Raw genomic sequence first — 27,572 nt, 5'->3', positions numbered from 1 at the left:
ATATTGCAGGGATGTGTTTAAAATGTTTCTCTCTCTTGTTGATATTAATGAATTATTTTTTGTCAGCAAATGTTTGATCATAACTAACATTGAGTGTATCGAAGCGTAGTACAAAATAGTTAACTGTGCTACATCTGTAACAATCACAATCGAAGGCTGACCATCACATTTAATTAAAAATAAGCATGTTGTTTTTTATCCACAATTGTGAAAGCCAAAAGATCTTTAAATATCAAAAAATTAGTCAGGCATTTGGATATCAGAACTTACAATGTTTTTAACTCTACCATAATCAACAATACGAGGATAATTCTGATATCAAAATAAGTCGACGATCAGACATTAATTACTGCACATTGTAAAAATTCACTTACTTCATAAACATTTGTATTCCAACTTTATCCATATCATCTTTAATTTCTTTCCAAGATTCGATAACAAGTTCTTTTTGTTCGTCTGTAAAATCAGGTAGATTTTTCTCTATATTATTTCCATTGTCGTTTTCGTCACCAGTTTTATCTGGTAAATATTTTTTTCGCGGTTGTGTATTAACATTTTTATTTTTCCGCATTGCGTCCTTTCTCTTCGTCGAATATAAACAACCCATAGTGTTATTTGAAACTTAGGTTATAACAATGTGATATATATATGTGAAATTCTATCGCTAGAGAGATATTTTGTTAATCTTATGTACCATCACATTTTGTTCTATCAAATATTCCTAATGAAATGTCCAGCTAAATATTTCATAAGTTCATATTACAAGGTTAACTGTATATCCATTTTCTTTTCTGTATAATTCTTTTTTATCTACTACCGTAAACTCTATTTCTTTCTATTGATATAAATAACGTGGGTATTCCAATACCTAACTCTACTGCTACTGAAGTTCCCAATCTGAATGAGCATTTATTGTAACAATATTGGAGGCAGAATCATGCCTGGAACAATCCTATAGAGCTCTTAACATACAATACAAGACAAACATGCCTTCAATGACTATTATTGGAAAAGTCATAGACCAATAAAATCACAGTGGTCTTGTGTTTACAATAGGTATCCTATTGTTATTTACATAAAATATTCTCTCTTTCTGTCTTATTTTTGAAAGAAAAAGATATTTGAAATCCTTCTTAATCACTTTGATATGATATCGCTGTTTCTGTCGAATGTGAAGTCATCAACATTATATAGTCGAAAAACATTTTAACCTTTTATTTATTTATTTATTCATTCATTCATTCATTCATTCATTTATTCATTCATTCCTTTATTTATTTATTTTTTATTTATTTATTTATTTATTTATTTATTTATTTATTTATTTATTTATTATATTAAAAACAACAGTTAACATTTTATTTATTTATTAAAAAAAACATTTTAACCTTTTATTTATTTAGTTTTATCTATTAATTTATTAAAAACATTTTAACACTTCATTTTTATTTATTTATTTATTTATTTATTTATTTATTTATTTATTTATTTATTTATTTATTTATTTATTGAGAGCTATAATATGATAAAAAAATCTATTATTTGAAATGGTCACGAACTCAGTTGATTAAACTAGCAAGTTCGTATATATGTCAGAAATAGCTGCCCAAAATATGTAAATGGTATTCATACTACGATCTTCTCTTTGTAAATGCATGTAAGAGAAGTTATGATAATAATTAAACAAAATTACTTATGACTACTTTTGCATACGAGTATAGGAGCTTAAGTAGGTTTAAATCAGAGTTGTCATTGACCCATATTCATGCATCTGGAAATGTGCCCCTATGTAAATACATGACAAAACAATTAATGAAATAATCATGAGAAGAAATGCCTTAAACACTTCATCAGATTGATTTAGGTAATCTAGGTTACTTCTTTTTAAATGAAAATATTTTTTAAAGCGAAACACTTAATTTGCATATAAAACTTATTACTAATTGAAATTATTACATTGGGAATCAACTACATACGGTACTCTACCGCTGTCAAATTTGGCCAGTTTAGCTTTACATTTCAAACATACTGCCTATTATAATGGTAACTGACATATAAAAAAGTTCATCGCAATCTTAAGTTCAGACTTTAAAAAGCACTGTGGTAAGTAGTGTTTCATCGGATGTGTGTATGTATTACTGTAAACAACCCAAACTACACAGCGTTCAGCCCTTTGTGGCTTCGGGTTTGTCTTTAATGATTGAGGTATAAAAATTGCAGCCACTGTTTTTCCCTGCGTGATCTTAAGAGGCGATACATAGGTTTTGAACAACTGGAGTCTATGTATTTCTTAGCTAAAATCATCTTTCCTATTCCGGCGTCAACTATACTGGTGCGTGCGCCGTACAACAAAACAACAAACACACAACGTTCGTTTAAATAATCCTAACATGTTTTAGACCATTTTTAGATACAATTCCAAAATTCAAAGGGTTTAAACTCATTTAGTTGCATACACTGTTAACTATGGAACAATTTACTAGCCTTAAATTAAACTTGCAGTGAAACAGTAGATAAATTAAATTAAACACTATTCTATTATTATTTATTCTTTATGATACATTTATTTTGATGATAAATGATATACAATTTGACTTTTAGCATACTTGTTTTGTTTTATTACCGATAATATTAAAGCCATGTCTAAAGATTTACCGGTAAAACTAGCGTATTTATGCTTGATGAAAGATTTATGCTTGATGATAAGATTGTAAAAGTAAAAGTATTTGTTTGTTCTATGTCGATACAGAAACGATCTTGGTAATCTAGTTTGCCAGTTAATGAAACTCGTTCACCGACCTACAAACTCTATAATCTGCAATTTGCTTTAGGTTTTGGAGAAGATTATTTAGTACTTTATCATAGAAAATCAATTTATCAAATGCCATTTTTGTCTGACCAAATATGTGAAAAATATTCATGCAGGAATATATTAATATCTACAAGATTAATAACCAAATGCAGACGACACAAGTCCCAAAGCTTATCGCTTTCTTTCGTTTTAAGTAATGGAACATTCTTTGTTTCAATTGATTAATATAGTGGATATCAAGATTTCAGTGGTTGCCTAGCAAGTGCGCTTATAGAAATGTACTGTTAGAGAATAAGATGGAAAATAATGTGAACTGGAAATATGAGTTGTAGACATGTTGTCTCATAACATGATTTATATCATTAAACAATTTTTACTTATTAAAAATTATCAGACGTATTAAACTTAAAACATTTCACCACTTTAATTTAAAGAACAGCAGGGTTTTTTTTTCTTTGTTTCTAGACTCTTGAAAAATGACAGCTCATATTTTTGTCTTTCAACCATAACATCTTTCACTTTCTTAAGACAATCTCACAAATATAAAATTACGGTTTTTAATAAATATGTGTCATATCATATTCTATAATTAATTACTAATGCAACAATTTGTATTTCATTGTTTAAATATGACCCGACACAGACATGTTCATGGGCAATTTGTTATAGCCGCAGGTAATATCATATAACAATTGCCTGACTTGTTTCATGATTATATGAAACTATTATCCATATCTTCTGTTTAGTATATAAGTTCAAGTAAAATATTGAAGGTTCTTAAAAGAGAAAATTTCACCAGTTTATTTTAAATGTTGAATTCTGCTTAAGCCGGTGTTAGAGGGCGTGGGCGGTGGCTTGCACTCCATGAACAGGCTCAATCAAACCAAGCCTGCAACATTTTAAAATTCTCCTTTGGGGCTTTCTGTAGGAATTCTGTTTTTCTTTATTTTATCTTTTAAATGATCACAACTTGTTAATTTATGTAATGGATATTTAAACAACAAATTTCAGATAAAAATTTCTCCACGACCCAGCCACACAGGACCATCGACAAGTAGCCCAGCTGGACACCAAACAAAAACAGGACAGGACACAAGGCAAAACACGCAACAAAACACAGCAACGCAAGTATCTTAAGGTATTAGATGTATAATTGACACGTTTTCAAAAGGCATTCAAAACTTTATATTAATAACCGGTACTATATTCTGGACATAAATATAAAACAAAATACAAAAGATTACCATCTTAATTGAAAATACGTTTGTACTTTTGTATCAGTTTTATACAATATCAAAAGCAACAACAACAACAACAACAAAGAATAGTTTTACATTATCTGAAGAACAGTTTTACTAGTTTTATTTTTTTAGTTGAAAAATACTTATAAAGAACCATACTTTTAAAAAAAAACTACAAATAAAACCAATGATAAATGTCTATTTGGTTTATTGAGACAGGTACTTGATATTTTACATTGAATATTAAGAAGGTGGGATACGAAAAACTTTTTGATTTTTTCATATAAATAGGGGTATCAAATATTATTCAATAATAATTATCTAGATCCAAATCTAAACATTTGTGAAAAATATAAAAAGAGTTTACCATGTCGATTTCAAATTATAATCCTTTTAAGTTGTTACCCTGTCCATTTTCCCGCAATTCACAATAAAAATTATGCATAAAACTTTAATTTTTCTTATTTTTAGATTTTATATAAAAAAAAACAAGAAAAAGATCAAAATCCGGCCAAATAAAAAGAAAAAGAAGAAAAAAATTGAAAAAAAATGCCTCTTCTGGGGTTTGAGCCCACGCTCTATCGAAACTCTGTGTTCTCACTGAAAATGTATACTCTTCAGAAAGGAGATAATGCAATAAAGCATCCAATACCTTAAGAGGGACAGCGTTTATCCGCTCTAAATTATAATTCCTCAGTTCAGCATTATTAAACGATACTGATGCATATGTCTCAGAATTCTGCTGATCATAGTTCAATTACAGAACAATTTGATAACAGTAAATGGGTGGCCATCGTATAAAATTACTTATTACTTACGTTATAGAATGTACAGGTAGTTATAGAATGTAGTTATTCGTAAATTGTAACACTTTGGAATTAAATTCTATACATAATCATAGCGCCTGTAACAAATATTATACCATATCGTGAGTGTTTTGAGATAACACTGTTCAGGTTTATAGAAGAATTTATTAACTTGATATCGAAAGAAGAGTATCTTTCTCAGCAAACAATGAATAACAACAATATACATGTATTATGAACCTATGTTCTATTACTCTTACCTATAATCATCAACAAAATACATTCCATTATTATATAAATATCATATGGGTAAACAATTATCCAGAGATACATAATTTTTAATAGGGATAAATTTTTCCATGGGTGACTGATTTGTTGACCTTTATTGCACTACCTACTTAAACTCTTTGTCCGTAGTACATTTTTATGTTACATATTTTTTTCAGAAAGTACAACTTTTTCAATAGCATCATCAAGTTGGTAGAATAATTCTTTTCTTAAAAATTAAAAAAAATGTGTATACGGAAATGATGTTGTTGGTTGTTGGTTTTAAATCAACATTTCAAATAACTTTCATCGTTTACTCTGTCATCACGATAGTTATGTTTAAAATATATGTCTGTATCATTGTCACAGAAAAAAGCCGCCATATAAATACCAGAGCAGAATTTTTGTTACATTACATGGTTTGGTTTCTTTAAACAAATAAATCAAAGAAAACATTCCGTCATTGTTTTTTAAAACTTGTCTATTGTCTGTTGTCAATGCAATTACTGCTTTCAAAGTGTCTTGCGCATTACTTCTGAGAACTAGCAATAGGAACCGTAAATTGAAAGTCTGTTAAAATAAATCAAATTAATTGTAAAGAAAAGTCAGAAAATAATAGATGTCTGTTTATATATCAGGACGCGAAACTCGCATTTAAATTGTTCAGCTACTAGACACATATTTCAAATCTAGACATCTTATTAAGTAAAAGTAGAACGTTCGTAAGAGTAATCGTGTAATATGTGTGTCATGAACTATCGAGATGTGTTGGAAAACTACTTTTTCTAGAATTGATATGAATCTTCCATGAGTTACAACTATTACTGTTCTGAGATAATAAGGGTACATTAGGGTACATCAACTTTTAATATGTTTAAAAAATATTCCAGTATTTTTAAAAAGGTAATAAATATTTCAAAACAGAACATCAAGCCTTTTGTTGGCTTTTATTTGGTTTTCTAAAGCAAAAAAAATACGGGAAGTTTTTGAGACTTGTAAAATTTTTTTTTACTTCTTTTCAAGCCCTTTATTTAAAATTTTGTCTAAAAACAACCAAGGGAATTTTAGCTTTAGAAATTAAATTTCTGTTTAAAAACATCAATAAATGTGGGAAAAGCAATCAAAATAATAGATGACGACGTGAAAATTGCATTTAAATTGTTTTGTTACCAGACACATCATCTAATTTAACTAAAAGTCGTAGTTCGTTTCGTTTGTAAAGTATTTGTGTTGTGACTGTATGTCCAAAGAAAACAGTATTTCTATTATTGATACGGATAAACAATGCAATTTGGAAGAGAAGAGAAAAGCAATAATGTACAAACGCCTTTTCACGCCTCATCTATGTAGACACAATACCTGAAAATAAGAGTTGATCTGTAGATTAAACGTTATTTTTATTTTTTGGCACAGGCATAATGTTTTTAATCAATTCATTTAGATTTTGGTTTTAAAGAACTTATTATAAAAAAAAACACACAAAGATGAAATTGGAAACGAATCTTGTAACCATTACATGTTTATGTTTACTTGCAAACTTATTGATTTTACATCCGCCATTTTAATCTGCAAATGTCGAATACCAAAAGTATATATCAAACGCAAATAAGTTTTTGTGTAAATCGTTACAGTAAATTTATTGGTAATAGATTCAGTGTACCTTTTATAAAACCTAGTATCGCACAGATGTAAGATTTGCTAAAACAATGAGAGTAAAAATCAACTAGGAAAGGCGACGTTGGATGTTCAGTTAAATATTAAATTTTTGAACCGTAACCACTTACATAATAACTCTTTAGCTCTGAAAACGAACACAGTCACCGGGCAAATTTTCTTAGATAACTAATATTCTAAAATGTAATTTTTGACAGGTCTTTATAGACCCATTATATTACTTTTCGACGGGATTCGGGTCACCATAGGTCATGAATAACGTAAGATACTTCTCAGTTCGAATTCCGATCCATTTGTTTACAGATGTCTATTTTTCTTAATTCTACTTTATGAAAAAAAAAAACGAAAGAAACGAAAATCAAAATAGAACACATGTGTTTGTCAAAGACGTCATTATATTCTCTTGCAACATTATACTTGTACTTGCATTAAAGTCCACTGAGGGTTATAGAAAGCAATGTTCACCCGCAATAAATGATGTCGTTCGAGGTGTTGTCAATGGTGAACATTGTGTCTCTCGCTCTCGACAGTGGGGTGTGATATTGACTTTATTATACCAAACACATACCACTCTCAAACATAATGACTAATATCTATAACTCGGCACCGGTATTCGCGTGAGGACCGTTTGGTATTGTTGACATTTCACATTACAGGAATGTTACCATCTTACGTCACATAAAGCTATATAGAAAGAAGTCGTGTACAGAGTGAAATATGTTACAGCGAGTTATTATCATAGGAAATTTTAAAATCTCTTCTTACAACGGAAACTTCAAAAACATGGTATTCAACACAACTAATTCGTAGGATATTCCTACGATGTCACCGGAGACAGAGGCGGAAACTACCTGTCGCGTTTCTTAACTTAATCGCAAGTTTTATTGTAATCTACGAATCAAATTCTATTGCAAAAGTTTTAAAAAATATGATACTATTGGTAATTGTCCTTTTACTGTTACCCAAACATTTCATCATTTCTATCAGTGTTTGACCTCATTATAAATTATAATCATCAGAAAAAGTATCACAATGTCAAAGTCGTGTGGCTGTTTTAGACGAGATAAATTAAATAATGCTGAACAATAAAGCATTGGTATACAGCGCCATATAGTTCACAGCTATATACCATTGTTCGCTTTGTGAACATATTGCCAGTATACAACGAACTTAAGATGTGGCATGACTTGCAAACAGAACAATGTGATTTTTATATTCACGCTGGGTGTATGATTAGATATTAGCTATTGAATTAACTAGTGTGATAGGAAGGACAAACGTGACAGCGACAGATGACAACGAAATGACGTACATGATGAATAAGACGAGAAGCGTGGTAATTATATCGGACGGAAAAGTGTAAGTGGAATCGTAGTGTTCGCGCAATACCACAACAGTTACACTATGTTTATTAACGAAAATTATAAAAATTACTACATGTATTCAAACACAATAGGAATTATTTCACTCATATTAAACTATGACGTTTATAGACGTATTAACTACAAATATAAATACTACATTAAAATAAATTAAATGGTTTTGATAATAAGCGTTCTAAAATACTTACGGAATATCATTCCATAATAATAATTATACTTTTGCTACTATAACATAAACATTGTCTCTGAAAAACACTGCATGGACGTTATAGCTGTAATGTACTTAGAACACTAAGGACACCTTTCTATAAGTAAATTATTAAGTGCAATTTGGACTGACAAAATAGAAGAAAAAATCCCTTTAGAATACCCTATGCGGCAAAATTGGAAATATTGCTGGCTCGGTTAGATTTAGCCGGTTTATTGACGCTACGTGAAAGTGAAAGCCTATTAAAGTTTTGAATTTAATAACATCTGACGATGTGTTTATACGGCGGTTATAATCAAACCTTCAATGTGACTGGTTTTATGCCATTTCATGACAAGCGGTGCATGGTCCCCACGTTAAAGAATTAATGGAAATTTGAAAGACAGTCAAATATTATGAAGCTTGTCTTTCATAGATAAGACGTCAAAAGACAAAAACGCAGGTAGCATTAGATGAGAGCAAATAATACAGTATACAAGATGGAAAACCGGGAGATAATAAAAAGGAACTGTCAGTTCCACAAACATGCACACACAGCAATTATGTCGTGCTGAACGATCATTTGGGATTAAAAATATCATCGTTGGGTGTATGTACAGGGCGACTTTGTGCGGCCCCAACACGGCACATGCGATACAAAAGAAAACAACAAAAACAAAAACCATAGAGAACGCCCAAAACGGAAAAATAGAAAATTTTACAGGCTCGGTTTCATTTTGCCTATCCATGGACGGTACTGGAATGTGCGGAAATAAATAAAATGGACATTTTAAAGCTTGTTTATCACAAGAAATTTTCAACAATGTTAATATATACCTGCGCTGACTTTGTCATATATACATGTATTCTCTTGTCTGGTGACACCCTCAAACGTTAAAATATTGTTTAATGCTTTTTTGCAGTTTTTACAAGTATGGAATAGTGAAGTTTTTGATTCTGCTAAGTGTTTAAATTATAGAATAGATAAAACTCAATTTAAATTAGAACATTATTTACTATGTTTACTAAGAAATTTAGCAATTTCTCTCTGTAAATTAAGATGTCTTAATTCTAATATTCCTATAGAGAAAGGTCGCTATTTTGGTATTGAAAGGGAAAATAGAACATGCTCACTTTGTAATCAGCTAAAAATAGGAAATGAATTTCACTATATTTTTAAATTTCCTTATTTTAATCATGAAAGACACATGTGTTTATCAGTAATTATTATTCAAGGTTTCCCAGTATTTTAAACAGAAATACTTAATTTAATCTAGCCATTTTTGTCAAAGCTATAATGCTGAAATTTCAATAAGTCATCTTCCTTATTTACTTATTTACTTTATGCCATGTTTGTATTATTATTTTTTGTTTTGTTGATTTTTCACTCTTATGCCCTTAAGGATCTTGAGTTTTGTTTATAAATAAAAAAGCAATACTTTGTTGTATATGTGACCATTGATGTAATTAAAGGATTTTGTTGTCGCGTTGTTATTTACTCATGCCGTGATAAATTTGGTCTTTGTTTATCAGTCAATATTTCTTTTGTCTAAAGAAAACCTCATTATGAAGTATATTCTTCTGATATATATCACACGCTGTATATCATATGGAAAATGTCAACAATTCAATGATCGTGTTTTGTGGTTAGAATTATTTTTTTGATATTGCTTGTCATGCAACAGACTGAAAAAGGGTATAAAATAAATGTGGTTGTAAAAATGAATAAATAAAAAAGATAGTTAAATGAATAGATTCTAAATAAAAGGTTTATACATGCACAGTACCTTCTTTAAAAATGAAAAAATCAACTAGTTGAAATTGTCGCTAAGCATCTTATAATGACAGAGAATGCAGTGGAACAGCAACCAGTTTAAAAATTGAATAAGTTTTATATTTCTCTTTTTTAAAGATTCGTAATTATACGAATTTATGCTATTTTCTGTATAAAATCCATATTCTATATATAGACCAGTTACTTGAAGAAAAGTCAACAGAAATACTATCAGAAATTACTTTCTGATTTGTCGGAATTTTCACTAATATCACTTAAATGACAAACTTAAAGATAGTCAAAATTAACGATGCAACAAGTTTTGAAAAACAAATGTTCTATCATGAGAAAAAAATCAAATATTTTGTTGCCTGCTTTCCTCCCAATAAGATGTTATGGTTTTATTTCCGGAACGTCCATTCATAATCAAAAAAGTAATTTCCCCTACTTTATATTCTATATAAATTCATAGAACTTCTGTCTGGCAATAATTTACATGGATATAAAGATATTATAGTTAATATGATCAAAGAAATTCCGAAATTCTAGAAATGCAACTAGACACTACAGTATTTATGACTTGATTACGCTATAAATTAATTGTTTATATTGAAAATGCAAGGTTTGTTAAATAAATGTGTTGCAACTATCTACATGTTGTTGAATTAAAGGATCGAAAAGTCAATTTTCTTTTGACATGCTATTTGTAAGACTTCGTATAACTTTGTGTTCTATAATTATCTCTATTTACGCTGACACTGTTTTCATTTTTCTCTTTCATCATTCGTATACCATTGTTGAGAGATTGCTTTGCATCAAAACTCGTATAGTTTTAGTTTCCTTTAATGAAATACCCGGTATTTTAAAAAAATATATTATACAAAGAAAACTTCTGTTTTTTTTATTTCTGGTGTTAAAATATAAAATGACAAAATTGAAAATGTTGCAAGCTCGGTTTGATTGATCGTTCATGAACGGTGTTGGAAAGTGCCAAGTACTGTCCATGCCCCCTAACACCGATTATCATGGAATCTTCAATGTGAAATTTTCGTGCAATTCGATGAAAAGCGACGTACGGTTCTCAAGTAAAAGAAAGCGTATGTCCTAAACGAAAATAAAAAAAAATGGGCGGAACTAAACAGTAAAGAACTGAATATTGAAAGCTTATTAAGCCTGTATATCACAAACAAGACTTCAAAGATAAATTTCAAAAGCAGACACCATATTATAAGAGTAATTATACAGTATTCAAGTAGGAATGATGGGACACTTGAATACCGGAACCACCCAAATTGAAAAGGGCAGATAAAAGAAACTAAATTATATCATAAACATGTACATACAACAGTTATGTCGTGCTGAACAACCTTCAAAAATAAAAAATATAACTTTCTTATTATATGTATGGGGCGACTATTTACGACCCCCACATGGCATAAATGATACTGATGTAGCAATAAAATAGAGAAAAGCGAAAGCCCTAAAGAACGTCAAAAACGACAAAATGTTGCGCATGAACAGACTTATGGATAAAATACGAGAATACAGATCAACAAGGCAAATACAATGTTCACAGTACACAGCCCCTGAAGAAATGAATTAACATTAGAATCACAAAAGCGGGATACTCAAATGGCCGAATGCAAATAAGTAAAAATATGGATGGGATCATTTTAAACTCTCTTCGTATGATTTATATGATTTTCTTAAATGGTCTTAATGCCAGTGTAACGTGTCAAAAACCAGATCTTCGTTGACTGTTTTTTTTCTGTTGTTGTTGTTTTTGTGCAAAAGAAATGTTTGACACCAGGGCACTTATAGAATTTTGAGTAAATAATTAGATATATTCGAAGAACCCGAAACATTTGCAAATAGCCTTATTTCATACCACCGATTGAAATTCTGAAAATCATACAAAATCACAAATCATAAACAAATGGTATCTTTAAGTAACATATTTCTTACTTTACGCTTCTGTGTATTTCATGGACACTATCGGAAGTGTATCATTGGCACATTCAGTGCTGTTAAAATGCATTCACAACCATACACAATAAAATAAATGCTGATTAAACCATGAAGTCTTGAAAGTGTCATATTTAATTGTGGCTTGCTGGATATTTGTGATTTTTTGTTTCCTGTCAATTAACGTAACTTCTTTCTCCGTCGTGTAATTAATAATCATTTCCTCAGATTAATCCATTTACAGACAGGTTTTGTCTAGATTTCTAAAATTCTATATCGTAGACAAGATAATGATGGTGGTATCGAATGGTTGTTTGCTAGGTGTATCATAGGCTTCAAAGACACACATATATTAATTGTTCCCTATGTAATTTAAATGTTGTTACAGTATGGATGATTTTGAGGCCATAAGACCTAGACTTTATATTTACTTCTTTCAAAGTGCCTCACGGCGCTAGAAGTTTTGTTCTTGTTTTGTCACATTTTGAATGCAGATGTCTATGTTTTATAACACCTTAGAATAAAAATAACACGGAAATGAACAAATGAAATGCTATGCCTTATATATCATTAATATTCTGCAAAGTTAGCATTTCTTTTTTAACTAATTATTTTGTGATTTGACACTTTTTTCATTTTACATTTTTGTATATCCAGTAACGCCGGAATGTGAAAATAAAGCACGATTCGTGCAAAAAGTATCGCAAAATTGTGCAATGAATTGCGGATACGTGACAGGGATTCCAACACGGTAAGTAAACTGGCCAATATAATTTTATTTAACCAAACTGAAAACAGGAAGAGCCACATACGGCTGTGAAAACATTATTCTTTATCCCTTATCAAGATTATTTCCACATTATTGCTTACTTTTCAAGATCATTCGTGAAAATAATTGCTTGACCACCGTTTCGAGCGTGATTTTGGCATCAAAACGTATGATGTTTTTTAAAAATGGAAATGTAATGTAAGACAGCAGAAAACCCTTATGTTTATTTGATTTTTCACTGAAATTCTTTCTGTATGTCTCATATAAAGATAGTGCCATCCAATAACACATGCAATTACTTGCTGTCAGTCTACGTTAAGATTGTTTCAAGATAAATAGAGCAAAGAACATTACAGTAAATCAACATTTCTAGCTTTAAAAGAAAATTGGATTTCTACTTAAATTGATTTGATACGTCTGATTAAATAAAAGAAAAACAAAACATCGGGATAGAAAATAAACGGTTATTTCTCAAATTCATAGTATCGTTGATCGTATGTTTCAAAACAAAGGGTTTATAAAACCACGCATAGTTCACAAATACACACGTTCATGACATTTGTATCTGTGCTAAATAAAACCATGCTGTCTGTTGCACTTTTTCATTATCCCTCATGTACAGACTCAATCAGACCGAGTCTGCAATTTTCATGTGATTTTGATGTTCTTAATGCTTCCGATGAATCCCTTTTTTTCAGATATTTCAAAATATGACATGTATCTATACTGATCATTATCACAATTACAGTTCGTAATATTTTGATAACTTACCCAGTTCTTTCTACAAGTAAATATGTAACGTATGTGAAATGCATTTTCTTCAAAAACATCCATATTATGTGTAGCAACTATTTGTTATGATAAAAAAGGCATCAAAACAATTGAAACCTATTTAGTTTATCCGTATAACAAAAAGGAAAGCATGTTTTCAGTGTATATCTCACTGAAAAGTAAAAACAAATGCAATATTGTCACGAAGCACGGAGAGCAAGAGAAAATTGTGAACATTTCCGGTCTATTGTCCCAATAGCCTTTATACTATAAAAAGAGTAATGATATTTGAATCGAGAATATACCATAACGAATAAAACGAAAAACCTTTGTATGTAAATTTACGAAACCGTATTCCAAACCTTATGGACCTTATGAACATGAAAATTTCGAGAAAACATCCTTGTAGTGACATGCAATGAGTATACCTTTTGTGAGAATAATATAAAACACGGTATGTTAAAATCTTGTTAAATGGATTAACAACAAATTGACGAATGCAGTCAACATTGTGCCTTAATTCAAGCTTTTAACTATAAAATCATACAAGTCATGAAATAGTTTGATATTCTTAACAGTTCTATACACTACATTGTTTAACAAAGCATGACATTTCATAACGCATTCACAAACCAAATCAAAATGTATAAAATAAATAACCATGCGATTAGGAGTTTGAACAAAATCTTATTGCAACTGTCTTGATAAATTTGCCATTAAACTATTCATATTTTCGTTCACATTTGTTCCACGAACTACATCTCATCTTATTAACGATGGGCGGATGCACTGTTGGTGATATTTAACATACTTCGGTAGAAAAGAATATCATGTTTGTAAATTATATCCGCTGTTATGAAGATTTTAATCAAACTCACATTAACAGACATGGCACATATGAACTCGACAAGATTAAATTCACACTCAATAGTAAGCAAGATAACATTCCCGCCCAATCGTCGGCAAAATAACATTCTCGCTCAATCGTCGGCAAGATAACATTCTCGGTCAATCGTCGGCAAGATGACATTCCCACTCAATCGTCGGCAAGATAATATTCACACCAAATCGCCTTTGTTGAAAATGTTTTTGATTTACATTGAACATTTGTTTTGTAGCATAAACAGAAAATTTGTTTCTTTCTCATTATTTCCATGGCGATTAAGCATTGATTTCTGACTTTAATTACTGTTCATGCAATTAAAAGTTTTGCAAAAGATAGAAGCTTTCCCGTTCGTTGTCAGCCATTTTAAATATTAAACTTGCATTAAGTAGATCAAACAGATTCAAAATGCTGAAAAGTTGATATATCTGAAATAGTTGATTTCTTCGAAATAATTTGCATCTCTGAAATAAATGGTATCATCTCTGAAATAAATTCATGATTTGTTTTTTCTTATTCTTCATCACTTTTCCAAGACAAAACATTCAATGCAACAACAAAGTCCTTTGTAGCTCAATATGTTGTATCCTGGCCGTTTTTAACCACAATGGCTTGAAAACGATAATAAGATCAACAAGGCAAAGGTAACGTTTACAGGACGCAACCCCGACACACCAAAACTACCACAGCAGGGCATCTAGAAGGCACCAAACCAAAACTGAGAGAGGACATAAAATAGAAAAAATAAGAATCCCTAAAGAAAGCCCAACACGGCGGAATTGAAAATGTTGCAGGTTCGGTTTGATTGAACCTGTTCATGGACGGTACTATCAAGTGCAAACTACCGTCCACGCCCCCTAGCACCGGCAACATTTTCAATTATGTTGTGTTGGACTTTCTTTAGGGATTCTTGCTTTCTCTATTTTTTTAAGCACAATTCAACATTTAACATGAACTGGTACAATTTTTAATTTTGAAACATCCGCAGATGTGCTCATATGGCGGTTATCATGGAACCTTCAATGTGACACGTAAGTGCCATTCCATGAAAATCGGTATATGGTCCCCAAGTAAAAAAAATGCGCTTGTCCTAAACGAGAAAACAATGGGCGGAACAAAATAAAATGGAATTTTGAAAGGGGATCAGAGGTTATGAAGCCTGCATATCACAGATAAGACGTCAAAAGACAAATTTAAAAAGCAGGCCACATATCCTAAGGGTGATTCAACAGTATAATTCAAGTTAGGAATATTGGAACCACCCAACAAGAAAATAGCCGAATAGACATAACTAAATTACCACAAGCACAACAATAATGTCGTGCTGAACGATCTTTAAGGATCGGAAATATAACATCTCTGATTAAATGTACGGGGCGACTTTTTACAGCCTCCACACGGCACAAACAACGCTGATGTGGCGATAAAGTAGAGGCGCCGATAGAAGGAAAGCCAACTTAAAAGGTTTTTATGTTGACTATTTAGTTGACACATTAGGTTGTGCATGTGTTTTTGTAGTTGCTTTAATGTTATATCAATTCCATCTTTTTCTTGTAAGGTGGTTTCATTATTCCTATGTAAAAAAGATTTTAAGGATACGTTGACCGCTTTCTAATACATCGTTTGACACCAGTTGGTGATACAAGCTCACTCTATCACCCGCTCCCCCCTTCATTTTTTTACTTTCACTCAGTGCATTCAGATGGAGGTACCATCACGAATGAACAAATCACCGGTTGTCCTAAATTCGTAACTAAATAGCTTGCTGGTGCGGATTGGCGTTGGATATGAGCTTGCAATTACCATATTAGTATATTAACAGAGCCTGTTTTACATGTATTTGCAATTTTGACGAGTTGAGCAACCTTAACGAGAAAGAACCGTTTTATCATTTTAATTTTTGTATATGTGTCAGTGACCGTTATCTATAAACGAGCTGTGAAATTGTCAAGAAACTTATCTGTTGAATTTAATTATGTCGTGGGCGATTTTCACACACATAACAGTAATTATAATTGGATTTATTTGTGTTACAGTAATGTTAATAAGTTTACCGAGCCTGCAACATTTTCAATTGTGCCGTGTTGAACTTTCTTTAGAGATTCTTATTTCTCTCTATTTTACCTACTATTTATCACTGTAACTTACTTTATCATGGAATTAATAAATAGTTTACTAACTTATTGGTATGAAAGTTAAGTATTAAAATATTAACATTTTCTCAGTAATGTTGTTGCTATATAAGAGGGAAAAAATGGTTATTTTCATTTTAAAATCAATAAACCCTCAGAAATGCTTCCATTTTAATTTCGAAAAAGCTCTTGGCTTTTTGTGTCCTGTAAGTTTCCAAACTCATTGGCCATTTATCTGAACAGAATTTTGTATAAAAGTTAACATACTACGTTGTTTACATTTGTACTTCTATGACACATTCTAAGTTAATTTATTCGTGACATACAGTGTGAAGCATCAAACATTTTATTGTATCATAGTTAAGGGACGCTCCCTCGTACAAATCAGATAGTCTCGTGTTTCGATGCTCTTTCTATTACTTAAGCATCATTTTAACTTCAGAAAACTTAGTATATTTGCATCTTATCAGTAAGTCTCCTTACATTACTACATAGTATCGAACATTACTGATATTGCATTTAATGGCTTACCGTGTTAAAACGTTTAACTATTTAAGCATCATTTGAGCCGTGTCACGACAAAACCAACATAGTGCGTTTGCGACCAGCATGGATCCAGACCAGCTGCGCATCCACGCAGTCTGATCAGGATCCATGCTGTTCGCTATGGCTTACCGTGTTAAAACGTCTAACATGTTATTTCAACTATTTAAGCATCATTTGAGCCGTGTCACGACAAAACCAACATAGTGCGTTTGCGACCAGCATGGATCCAGACCAGCATGCGCATCCGCGCAGTCTGATCAGGATCCATGTTGCTCGCTATCAGTTTCTCTACTTGTAACAGGGTTGGTAAGCGAACAGCATGGATCCTGATCAGACTACGCGTATGCGCAGCTGGTCTGGATCCATGCTGGTCGCAAACGCACTATCAGCATGAGCATCTAAACAGCATGAACCAGTTCTCCGTTCTAAATAATATGCAATCGAAAATTAGTAATATTGTATAACATTTGTACATAATTCTGTTGTTTCGTAATTAAATTTAATATTGATACTGTGATGAGAATATATTTATCACGAATATTTATTTACACAAATTCATTAAAAAATAGTTTGGCTACACTTTGTGTTGTACAGTGATTGTTTTTATTAAATGAAAATATTTTTAAAAAAAAACTCAAGGCTACGACTGTTTTATCGTTTATAACCTAAACAGTTTTTTTTTTAATTTGTCTTTCTGTTAAAATCTATAAATAAGGTTGTGTTATAAGGTCAGCTTGAGTAGATTTACAAGCAAAAGCACTAAACAGACAAGTCGTGTACCATTATACGTTTTTAGTTTACCTTTTTATTGTATAAGAGAAATTGTATTTAGATATGTTCGTTTAGGAAGTAAAGCTCATTAAGTAGAAAAGTGGAAGAAAATTTGTAACCGACCTGATATCAAGTCTTCACGTTGAGGGTACATAAAACACCATTAAACTTCGTTAAACTGTCCCTCTTATTATTTCATAATTGTTCCAATGTTCTTAACCAGATATTTTTGAATTCAGGAAATATTGTTAAATGCTTCCAATGATTTTCGCAACTATTACTAGTATTGCTTTAAAATAAAATGAGAACTATTGAATACTTTGATTTTAAATATTTTTATTGTTTTTACTCAGCTTTGTAATTTCGCGTTACGTTTTGTTATTTTATTACATTCAAAAATACATTAAATGGTCCTTGTAAATTGTGTTATTTGAGCAACTTTATCAAAGAATTTATCAAGCATGTAGTCATTGAAGAAGACTAAAGTGTTTTGGTATTTTTGCCAAGTTTTTGTTGTTTTGTTTTTTTGTAGATCTTTTATTATTAAACAAATAATGGAAATATGTCTAACTTACTTTAAGAGCATATATACTCCAACCATTTCTCCATCACCCTTTATTTCTCTCCATGATTTCAGAACAAGTTCCTTTTGCTGGTCGGTAAACACAGGAACTTTCTGTTTCTTCTTGTCAGATTCATTTGGTAAATATTGTTTCCTATGTTTCGTTTTAAAAGAATTACTTTTAACCATGGTGCTTCTTTGATAAGTTGAATATATGCAACCCATTTTGTAGTTATACTTAAAGCAAAAATAAACATACAAAACGTAGAAAAATAGAATTATTTATGCCATTTCAGTGTTTATTCCATTTCCAAACGCACATGTCACTAACATCTTTATATTGAAATCCTGTTCTTCTATTTATATATTTTATAATGAGTTTTGCCAATCCTTGTAATTCGATCGTGTCATTTACAAATTTATCATGTCTCAGATAAAACAAACCTAAAGGTGATATTGATGAGTATCTGGTTTCAAAGACAACACCTTTGAACACGTGCTGCTACATTTGTATATCATACAGTGAGTTATCGACCCTGTTACAGCTTTATAAAGTTTTTATGTTTTAAAAGCCATTATTTGCATCTGTCGTTCTAATTCAACAGCATAAAATAAAAGGCACGTTTTTACATGTCTGCTCAACAACCAACTAAACGGGTATTTTGTCAATCAATATGTATATATTTGATGTTGATTAATTCTAATGATACGCAGATTGATTTTGATAATTCACAGATGTAAAATAATTCATCATATATTTTTTTTTAATTAAGACTAGTGACGATTTCCGGAAAAAAAGGGATCTTAAGAAAGGCAAACAAATATTTCCACTTATGCATTCCAATTGTTCCTTCATTTAATTAACTCCTTAATTTTACAGCTTGAAAAAAAGAGCTAGACACTTTCCGTTCATTGGTTTCTAAGGTTTGGTTCTATCTTGCTTTGGCGAGTGTATGTTGCGGCCATAGAATGCCACCATTCTTGTTGATCTTGTTTTTCATATTTGATTAACCATTTGGCGATGTCACGTTAAGAACGAGTAACCTTCTAGAATTATAGGGACCAACCTGTCAGTCAAAATATTTAAAAAGCAGATGATGGAGGCTGAGATCCGTTCACTCTTTGAGATGACTGTATGTTTATAAATTATAAACGTACATACTTCTTTCAAAACACGAATCCTGAAAATTTGATTTATATATATATATAATAATAATATAATTACATCAAAGTTAAATTCATAGAAGAGTTGCATGTCTTATTCCTAGCCATGTAAATTCATATTTGGCCAAAAATACGTGTCTTAAAAATCATTTATTTTATTATTTAGAATTTATATTTACTGCATACGTATTGTTTCTAACTCTCAATATGCATATAAATTAGTGTATAATGACAAATTTAATTATAATAACTAAATGGCAAGTAGGTACTGAAAGTAAACAAACTTAATTAAACTTCTTGGAAAAGGTAGCTAGAATAGTTTGATTTTATAAGTTTTGCTAAATTTCGGCAAACCTTTCCAAAATGAGATTTTAAGATAATGCTCATTACTCATTTAAAATGTTTCTGGCTTATTTGGTTATCTGTCAGAGGCAATGAGCGAATAAAACACACACGACTGCGTCTCTTTTATTGAATTTAAAAGGAAAAAAGTAAAAGATACACACATCTGTCAAGTCTCTAGCACATCCGCACTAGACAAAGAAAACAAATTATAACCTTACAAAAAACTCTTGTAGTAACATATGTTACGTAACATACGTTACATAACTAGGTTTTTCTGGAATAACGTAAATACGACATCCTGTAATTACATGAATAACATAATCACAACATAACACTGTCGCATGTGTGAAACAATCATACGAAACTAAGACAAATAATTGCATGTTGATGCAATAGTATCTTGTCACACGTCCACTTTTTTCAAAACGCTTTAATCATGCAAATTTTAAAATAAAAACGTGTCTGTCTCTTATTATTTCTGCGACATAAAACGTTTTTTTTTCGGTTACTTTTTCAATACTAGTAATTGATAAAAATTGTGACATGAGAAAAATAATATGAAAAATATTTTACAACGATTAGATTTTTATGAAATAATTTTTTGTCAAACGTGTGTTTTTATTTGAGCATATAATGAATTATAAAGTTATGTTTCTTGACACCTTACAAAATGCATGTACCTTCTGCATCCAAAAATTGTGGAACTTGAGTTAGACTGAAAATATATATGTATGATAAGCTTCATATTTTCAATCATTAAGGTAAGTGCAAAGTTAGAAATATGATTTGTTTCCTTAAATGTGGTCGTTTCTATTTTATCTTTGAAAATTAAAAGAGCAATGTAAATAGTGGAAGAGAAAATTAAACATTCAAAAGTATGACAAATACCACAAATATATATGAGCGAGTAAAGTTAAACATGGATTTTAAAAGCTGCAGAGAAATAAAACTGGAAATGAATTTCGAAATAAAACAAACTGTCTTTGTTCTTGACTTGTTATTTTTTAACATGATCATTTAAACTTTCTTTATTTAAACAACTTATGCTAACTTTGGCGCTTCTATTTTGACTGTTGTATAACCTACTTTATAAACTGAGCATTTACACCCTGACATTATATCCATCATTTACTTTCTGCAAACCATTATTAGAGAACAACCACCTTTTGTAAAACTTCGGGAATTACAGGAATTTGTTTCTATTTCCGTTATCGTGATTGATTAATTCGGCAGATATAACCTTCTATGTTGCAATTTAATTGATTTATTTATTTCCAATGCATTTATTTCATGTTTATTTATTACGAGTAAAGAATGAAATTAAGTCAACTATTAAAGATATTGTTTAAAATATCGAATATTTGACAATTAATTTAGATATTGTTAGTAGGGGAAAAGCTGAAGTAGGTTTTGAAACACTATATATGCTGATAAGAAAGTGTTTCTTTCAAGTTACGCTTTTTATCATTGCATGTTGCAAATTATATGCTAAAATCATTTATTTGTGATACTGGAATATATAACACAAATTATTAAAACCTAACAAATGTTAACACTTATGTTTTCTATTCAGTGCCCCAATTCGATTGTGGTTCTCAACCAAAGAACTAAATATCAGATTAAAGAGTATTATGGTTTTGAACTCCGGTAACACTGTTATCACAATTAACGACATCTGCTGTTCTTACTTTAGGGCAAATATTGTTGACGTTTTAAATTGTTTACAGAACGAGTTCATAGAATGTGTAGAATATAACGATTTGTTAAATAAATTAATTTTCTTTTTTAATTCCGTTTAAAACATGAATAGCATAAAGATAATCTTTCAAACTTTACAAAATGCTATGGCAAAAATATTTATCAAATAAATCATAATATTAAAGAATAAGTATCAGAACATGTGCCAGTTAACACTTTAGACAGTTCTTGATGATAAAGGGACAACACAATTAATTTAAAAAAAGAAATTATGAAAACATTACCACCATGTAAGTTATAAGTGCATATGTAACTTGTGTATCGTGATTCATATTCTTTATGACATTGTTTCCTTGTTTTGAGAAGAGTTTAATTTCTTTCTAAATAGGTTGCAAATGTGTCAAAAATAACGTAGCCAAAGTCACCATATCTTGGTGCTTTTTTGGATGAGTCTCTAAATTTCAAAGATCAAATTAAAAGAAAGTGTAGAACTGCTATGTTAATTTATTTCAAGATCAAGAGCATTCGAAAGTATCTGACAAAGGGAGCCGCTGAAACACTTGTTTTATCTTTAGTAATATCCCATTTAGATTATTGCAACATCATTCTATATGGCATATCTCAAAATGAATTAGCCAAACTTCAACGTATTCAAAATATGTGTGCCAAACTGGTGTTAGGTCGTTCCAAGTATGATAGTTCTAAACAAGCATTATTCGATCTGCACTGGCTTCCGATTAAAGCACGAATCAGTTTCAAGATACTGACATACATGTATAACTGTTCGGTAGGAAACGCACCATCATATTTAATAGAGCTTTTGTCTCATCAAGTGTCAAAACGAACCTTAAGATCATCCTCTGTTGGTTGTTATGTTGTTCCTTTTAATAAGAAGAGGACTTTTTCTGACAGAGCTTTTAGCATGATAGGACCAAAATTGTGGAATGAACTACCTATTAATATGAGAAAATGTGAATCTGTTTAAATTTTCAAAAGACAACTGAAATCATTTTACTTCAAGGACTTTTTTGCACTTTTTTTAAGTGACGCTGAAGGCATTGTCTGTTCCTAATTGTTTTGTGCATGTTTGTATATTTCTATCAGTTTTTATTATTTTCATTGTACAATAATATAATAAAGTCTAGCCCATGTGTTATCATGTGCAGGGGTGCAGGGGTGTAGATTGTTACATGTTGGTGGGGATTGACCCAATCACTGTGACCGTCGCACTGCTGGAAGTATTGTGTATGGTAGCACTGGGAGTAGCACATATAAGGTATATAGCTGTACAACGCCATTGAATATGTATTCTATATGTAGAAATAGGCGTTAAATCAAGTTTTCAAGTTTCAAGTTTCAAGTTTTATGAACAGAAAACACACCTTATTATTATGCACTTAACAAACGTTTATTTACGTAAAATACGATTTTAAATATAATGTGTTTTAAAAAGAAAAAAATAAGCAATAAAAAATAACTTGTGGTTAAGTATCTGTTCCATAACATAAAAACCTCAAAATGTATTCTTCAAGGCCTTAATGTCCGTTTAAAACACCTCGGAAATGTAATATAAGACCCTGTCGACCTGTAAGTTTAATTGAATGTTTCTTTTAGTGATTAATAAGAGTAACATAAAAAATCCTCCATCCAATAACACAGGTAATTTATTGTTGCCAGTCATTGTTATGAGTTGACGATGTCTAGAGCAAATAATATAACAGCTACAGTAAAATACCTTTATCCAGGTGTTATTGTAAATTGGATGTTTGCCTAGATTAGATTGATATATCTGGTGACATTAAAACCGTTATTTTATAACAGGTTACAATCAGGTAAAAAAAGTCGTTAATTACATATACGGCCGTGCATACCTGCAAGGAGATATATGTTGTTAAAATGTTTAATACAACTGTTGAAAATTTTGGACACAACTGTTATTGAAATAGAAAACGAAAGTATCTTTATAGAATGGCAGAAAGGTCTGGTTTCCTTTTGTTTTTCTTCACATTAAACCATTAATATTTCAACGGTCGGAAATAGCACCTAAACAATACGTTGTGACAGATTTATTATGTTTCCTGCAGTTTATCAAGTAAAAAATAAAATATCAACAAATAATCACTCTACACATATAATGTATGCCAATTATTTTCTGCAGGTATGTGATAAAGATAACAAAATCATTACATGGTTTGTTATTTTATATTTAATGTACACGTATATCTTGAATGTCGACATTGATATATTGATGGGTTTTTTTTGTTTTGTTTTTTTTTGTTTGTTTTTTCACAGCACAGTATTGTCAGTGTTTTCTATGTAGGTTGCATATTTGCTAAAAAAAAATGACTCCACGAGCAAAATACGCAGCATCAAACTGTTGTGCAGCTAACACAGTTATAACCGTAAAACTTGATATTTAAAATGGATAATAAGAGAAACTTCGAAACGAATGTAGTATGTGGTTTATTTAATCATTTCATTGTCCTTCGCTGTTAATGTCTGGGTGTAAGATAGACTTAGCTTCATTTTCTAAAGAAAATAAATATATTGTCCTACAACTTGTATATGATTATACTCGTATGTGTTTATGTTAAAAGGATTTGGCTGATTTAACAACTGATTTTTATTTCAGTTTAAGTATCATTTAAGTGATTTCCTGTCCGTGTTCTGCCTACCGCCCTGTCCTATTTTGTTTGGGGTCCTCCTAGGCTCCTTGCCGCTGGGTCTTGTTCCTGGGTCGATTAGGGGTTGCGTTCAGTGAACGCCGCCCATTCTTGTCGATCTTGTTTAGCATATTTGGTATCAAATAATACTATAAAATTAACTTCATTGAACGCCGCCTTTCCTTGTTGATCTTGTTTATCATATTTTATTGTACAATTTGATTTGTTAAACAACCCTTATTTAATTTGATCGCTGCCTGAAGTATACCATAAGCAATTCTCCCTCAATAACTAATGTAATAAATTATTTTCAGACCTTGTTACGATTATTTCAAGACAACTAGAGTAACGAATATTAGTGACACAGTGAAATAAATTTTCTAGATCTAAATGTAATCTAGATTTAATTGATACGTATGATGTCATTGAAGCCGTCAATACGTACCAGGTTAACATCATTTATTAAATTTATTAAGAACTATTCCAGGAAGGTTGTGTAATAGATTCATAGCTATGTATTGATTCCTACCAGTTACAGGGTTATAATGATTTGTACAAGGTATAAGGTTCTGTCCCAAAGACATTGACATATTTATTTTAAACTAAACTATACTATTACAATCAATATTTGAAGAATATACCGGCAAAAATAATAATTACGCAACATTTGCCGGAAATGACAACTTAAAAAATAACCTTTTAGTATAAGTAAAAAAATTATAGACATCTAGATTAATGCTTTACTTAGTATCGTGCCCCTTGTGGCTGAGTTGGTCTTTAATGGTTTAGGCAAAAGACGTTTATTCCTGCGTGATCGTAAGAGGCGAATACAGGGGTTTTAATAACTGAAGTCTGTGCATCTCTTACTTCCGGCATGTGAGGTCGATTTGACCAATTATGATGCTTTGAAGTTGTAACACAATTGTATGACAATTTTATACGTTGTCATATATTTAAAAATACAATTTTTTGTAGTAGGAAGATCGTGATCAACAAGGAAATGCGACCTTCAATGAATCAACTTTTAAATAAGATGCAAGCTTTGATGTTCAACAATTAACATGTTTCGACCATTACACATAAATATAATCTTTACATAAACCTCATGTTTTTAAAGAAAAGGAAATCCGTTATATGGCTTAATTTGTGCAGTGACTTATGTATAGAATGCTTGTTTGTTGATATATAATATTAAACTAAAGGTCAACAAAGGAAAGCTATACCCGCGGAACCATATAATTCTATCATACAAGTCACCTGCAGGATCATAAACAAAATTACATAAAATCAGAAACGTTTTCTAGGCAATAACGAATGTCGTCATAATTCAAAGTTATAACCAGACCAATTTTACTCAATCGTAATAAGTTATTAGAAATTTTACTTTAATGTGACGATGTTTGCCCTGTGTATCTTGAATCAATCTTTACACAGACCAAACTGACAACAAGTTATTGTCTGTATTATTGAATAATACTATCTTTAACAGAAACTGGGAGAAGATATGTCCAAAAACCATGTAATTATACTGACTTTTCAAATGTTTGTGAAGTAAGGAATACAAAGTTGAGTGCATTATCAATACACAATATGCGTCCTATATTTTGATTACATCATATGTAACCAAATAATCTAAAATCACTTTTCTACAACACGATTTCCAACTTAAGATAACTTTTATCTGTAAACTCCCTTGATAAATTAGTAAGAATCAATGAGAATGTACCAACCGGCCTTAATTGGCTCTAACGACAACAAATTTAACAAAACAACAAAACAAATACAGATACCAATCTGAATAATTAATTTGTTTTTTTATTATTTGGCAAGTTTTTTTAGAATTGCTAATTGCATAAAATTAATGCATTTTGTAACATTACATTTTTAAGAAAGGATGAGACTGATGAACGAAATATTTAATGTCTTTATACAATTTGAAAACAACATATGTTGGCTGATAAGGAATTGATGGGGAAAATTTGGCGTTTCAGTAGGATAAGATATATTTTGTGCAAGATAACCCTAGAACTGGTTAATTGATACAGGTAAAATATTTGCTGTTTTTCATTTAGAGTAAGATACTGCGTTCACTTAAATAAAAACAAGTTTAGAAAGTGACAGATAAGGTAAAAGACTATCATTTATTTTATTGAAGAATTTATACTTACTGCATACGTATTGTTTCAAACAAAACACATGACTGCGTCTCTTTTATTCAATTTAATAAGGAAATTGTAAAAAGTACACGCATCTGTCAAGTCTCTAGCACATCCGCACTAGACAAAGAAAACAGATAATAACCTTACAAAAAGACTCCTGTAGTAACATATGTTACGCAACATATGTTACATAACTAGGTTTTAATTGGAATTACATTATTACGACATCCTGTAATTACATGTATAACATAATCACAACATAACACTGTCGCATGTGTGAAACAATCATATGAAACTAAGACAAATAATTGCATGTTGATGAAATAGTATCTTGTCACACGTCCACTTATTTCAAAACGCTTTAATCATGCAAATTTACGTGTCTGTCTCATATTACTTCTTCGCTATAAAACGATTTTTTCGGTTACTTTTTCAATACTTGTAATTTAAAAACACTGTGACCTGAGAATTATAGAATGAAAAATAATTCACAACGATAAGATTTTTAAGAAATGATTTTTTATCAAACGTATGTTTTTAATTGAGCATATAATGAATTATTAACTCATGTTATTCTGGACACCTTACAAAAAACGTTTTAAGTAATGCATGTACCTTCTGCATCCAAAAAATGTGAAAATTGAGTTAGACTGTAAATACTAGTATATATGTATAATAAGCGTCTTATTTTCAATCAATAAGGTAAGTGGAAAGTTAGAAATATGTTTTGTTTTCATAAATGTGAAAGTGTCTATTTTATCATTGAAAATCAAAAGAACAATGATATAATAAATAAAATATTGGATAAGAAAATTAAACTTTCAAAAGTATGACAAAGATCACAAATATATATGAGCGAGTTAAGTTAAACATAGGTTTTAAAAGCTGCAGAGAAATAAAACTGAAAATGAATTTCAAAATAAAACAAAATGTCTTTGTTCTTGTCTTGTTATTTTTTAACATGTTCATTTAAACTGTGGTTGGAACATTTTCTTTTTTAA

At 30.6% G+C, this 27,572-nt stretch overlaps 1 protein-coding gene across 4 annotated transcripts in view; it reads right to left on the bottom strand.

Annotated features, from left to right (window-relative positions):
* LOC132731634 (globin C, coelomic-like) overlaps positions 1–18,973 on the bottom strand; it is a 42,913-nt gene extending 23,940 nt beyond the window's left edge. Inside the window, exon 1 of one of the 4 annotated variants that reach the window (XM_060717850.1) lies at positions 18,556–18,973. In XM_060717850.1, coding sequence (XP_060573833.1) covers positions 18,556–18,767 — 212 coding nt within the window. In that variant the 5' untranslated portion in view covers positions 18,768–18,973. Of the gene's footprint in view, positions 1–374; positions 963–18,555 lie in introns of those variants that run through there. The other 3 variants (XM_060717848.1, XM_060717847.1, XM_060717846.1) reach the window with 3 other exon arrangements.
* Positions 18,974–27,572: the final 8,599 nt, after the last annotated feature.

This window comes from Ruditapes philippinarum, unplaced genomic scaffold, assembly GCF_026571515.1.
Source record: "Ruditapes philippinarum isolate M1 unplaced genomic scaffold, ASM2657151v2 ctg2622_1_1_1_1, whole genome shotgun sequence".
Taxonomy (NCBI): domain Eukaryota; kingdom Metazoa; phylum Mollusca; class Bivalvia; order Venerida; family Veneridae; genus Ruditapes; species Ruditapes philippinarum.
The sequence above is the reverse complement of the archived record's forward strand: the minus strand, read 5'-3'. Positions and strand labels throughout refer to the sequence as shown.